Below are 1,602 nucleotides of genomic sequence, written 5' to 3'. Positions count from 1 at the left end.
GTCATGCTGACTGAAGCAGCAGTTGAGAGCTCATTTTTAAAACCACAAACAGGAAGTAGAGAGGAAAAAAATTAACATAGTGCAAGGCTTCTAAGCCTCACAGTAGCATCTTGCAATGTTACTCCTCCTAAATCTCCCAAACAGTCCTACCAAGTCGGGGACAAGTGTTCAAATGCCTGAGACTCAGGGGATGTCAAACAAGAAATGTCTTAGTTTGTGAAGAACCATCAGAGAAGTTACCAATCCCCTTCTGCTAGGAAGCAAGAAAACAGGTTCTTTGAGAACAGAGATCTATATAACAAACTGGAAGCGGGTGCTTTGTTATTAAGATTTACTTTTATTTTTACTTTAGGTGCATGAATGTTCTGTCTGGATGCGTTTGTGGTGCCAGCAGAGGTAAGAAAAGTCATTGGATACTCTGAAACTGAGGTTACTGACAGTCGTGAGCTGCCATGCTGGTGGTGGGAACCAAACCTGTTGCAAACAACAGACATAATCTTAACCACTGAGTCATCACACCAGCACCTCAAGTCTGTTTTTAGAGTCACAAATAAAGAAATAAAACTCTCTTTTTTTTTAAATGGAGACAGAGAGAGCGGGACGTCAGTCTTCTGGTCTCAGCAGCGTTGGTGGTGCTGATCACCCGGGAGCGAATTAAAAGGAGGTGACGTTGAGAAAGGCAAGAAGATTTTTGTTCAGAAGTGTGCCCAGTGCTACACTGTGGAAAAGGGAGGCAAGCATAAGACTGGACCAAACATCCACGGTCTGTTTGGGAGGAAGACAGATCAGGCGGCTGGATTCTCGTACACAGATGCCAACAAGAACAAAGGCATCACCAGGGGAGAGGACACCCTGATGGAGTATTTGGAGAATCCCAAAAAGTACATCCCTGGAACAAAAATGATCTTCGCTGGAATTAAGAAGAAGGGAGAGAGGGCGGACCTAATAGCTTATCTTAAAAAGGCTACTAAGGAGTAATCCCAGTGCCTTATTTATTACAAAACAAATGTCTTATGACTTTTAATGTGTACCGTAATTTAATTCATACCCCAAAATTCAGATCATGAACGGCTAACAATTTTTTGTTGGACAGTCCTGATTTAAGGAAAACTGACTTGTAGAAAAGTGGATATAATCTTTATTAAAAGTAACGATTCCAGTTGCATAAAAAAAAATAAAAATGGAGACAGAGACAGAGACCCACATTGGAGCACCGGACTGAAATCTCAAGGTCCAAATTAGGAGCAGATGGAGAGAGAGCACGAGCAAGGAACTCAGGACAGCTAGGGGTGCACCCATACACTGAGACAATGGGGATGTTCTATCGGGAACTCACCAAGGCCAGCTGGCCCGGGTCTGAAAAAACATGGGATAAAACCGGACTCACTGAACATAGCGAACAATGAGGACTACTGAGAACTCAAGAACAATGGCAATGGGTTTTTGATCCTACTGCATGTATTGGCTCTGTGGGAGCCTAGGCAGTTTGGATGCTCACCTTACTAGACCTGGATGGAGGTGGGTGGTCCTTGGACTTCCCACAGGGCAGGGAACCCTGATTGCTCTTTGTGCTGACAAGGGAGGGGGACTTGATGGGGGGGG

General features: G+C 44.3%; 1 protein-coding gene across 1 annotated transcript; it reads left to right on the top strand.

Moving 5' to 3' along the window:
* Nucleotides 1–639: 639 nt before the first annotated feature.
* On the top strand, nucleotides 640–1,066 carry LOC126513229 (cytochrome c, somatic-like; the record flags this gene model as incomplete). Its single annotated transcript, XM_050161491.1, has 1 exon — nucleotides 640–1,066. A coding segment is annotated over one exon (339 nt), but the record flags the coding sequence as incomplete, so codon positions are not given.
* Between the last annotated feature and the right edge of the window lie 536 nt (nucleotides 1,067–1,602).

The sequence above is a fragment of the Alexandromys fortis genome, unplaced genomic scaffold (assembly GCF_014885135.2).
Source record: "Alexandromys fortis isolate MF-2015 unplaced genomic scaffold, M_Fortis_MF-2015_v1.1 scaffold_109, whole genome shotgun sequence".
NCBI lineage: Eukaryota > Metazoa > Chordata > Mammalia > Rodentia > Cricetidae > Alexandromys > Alexandromys fortis.
Note: the sequence above shows the minus strand (reverse complement) of the source record. Positions and strands in the feature narration are given on the sequence as shown.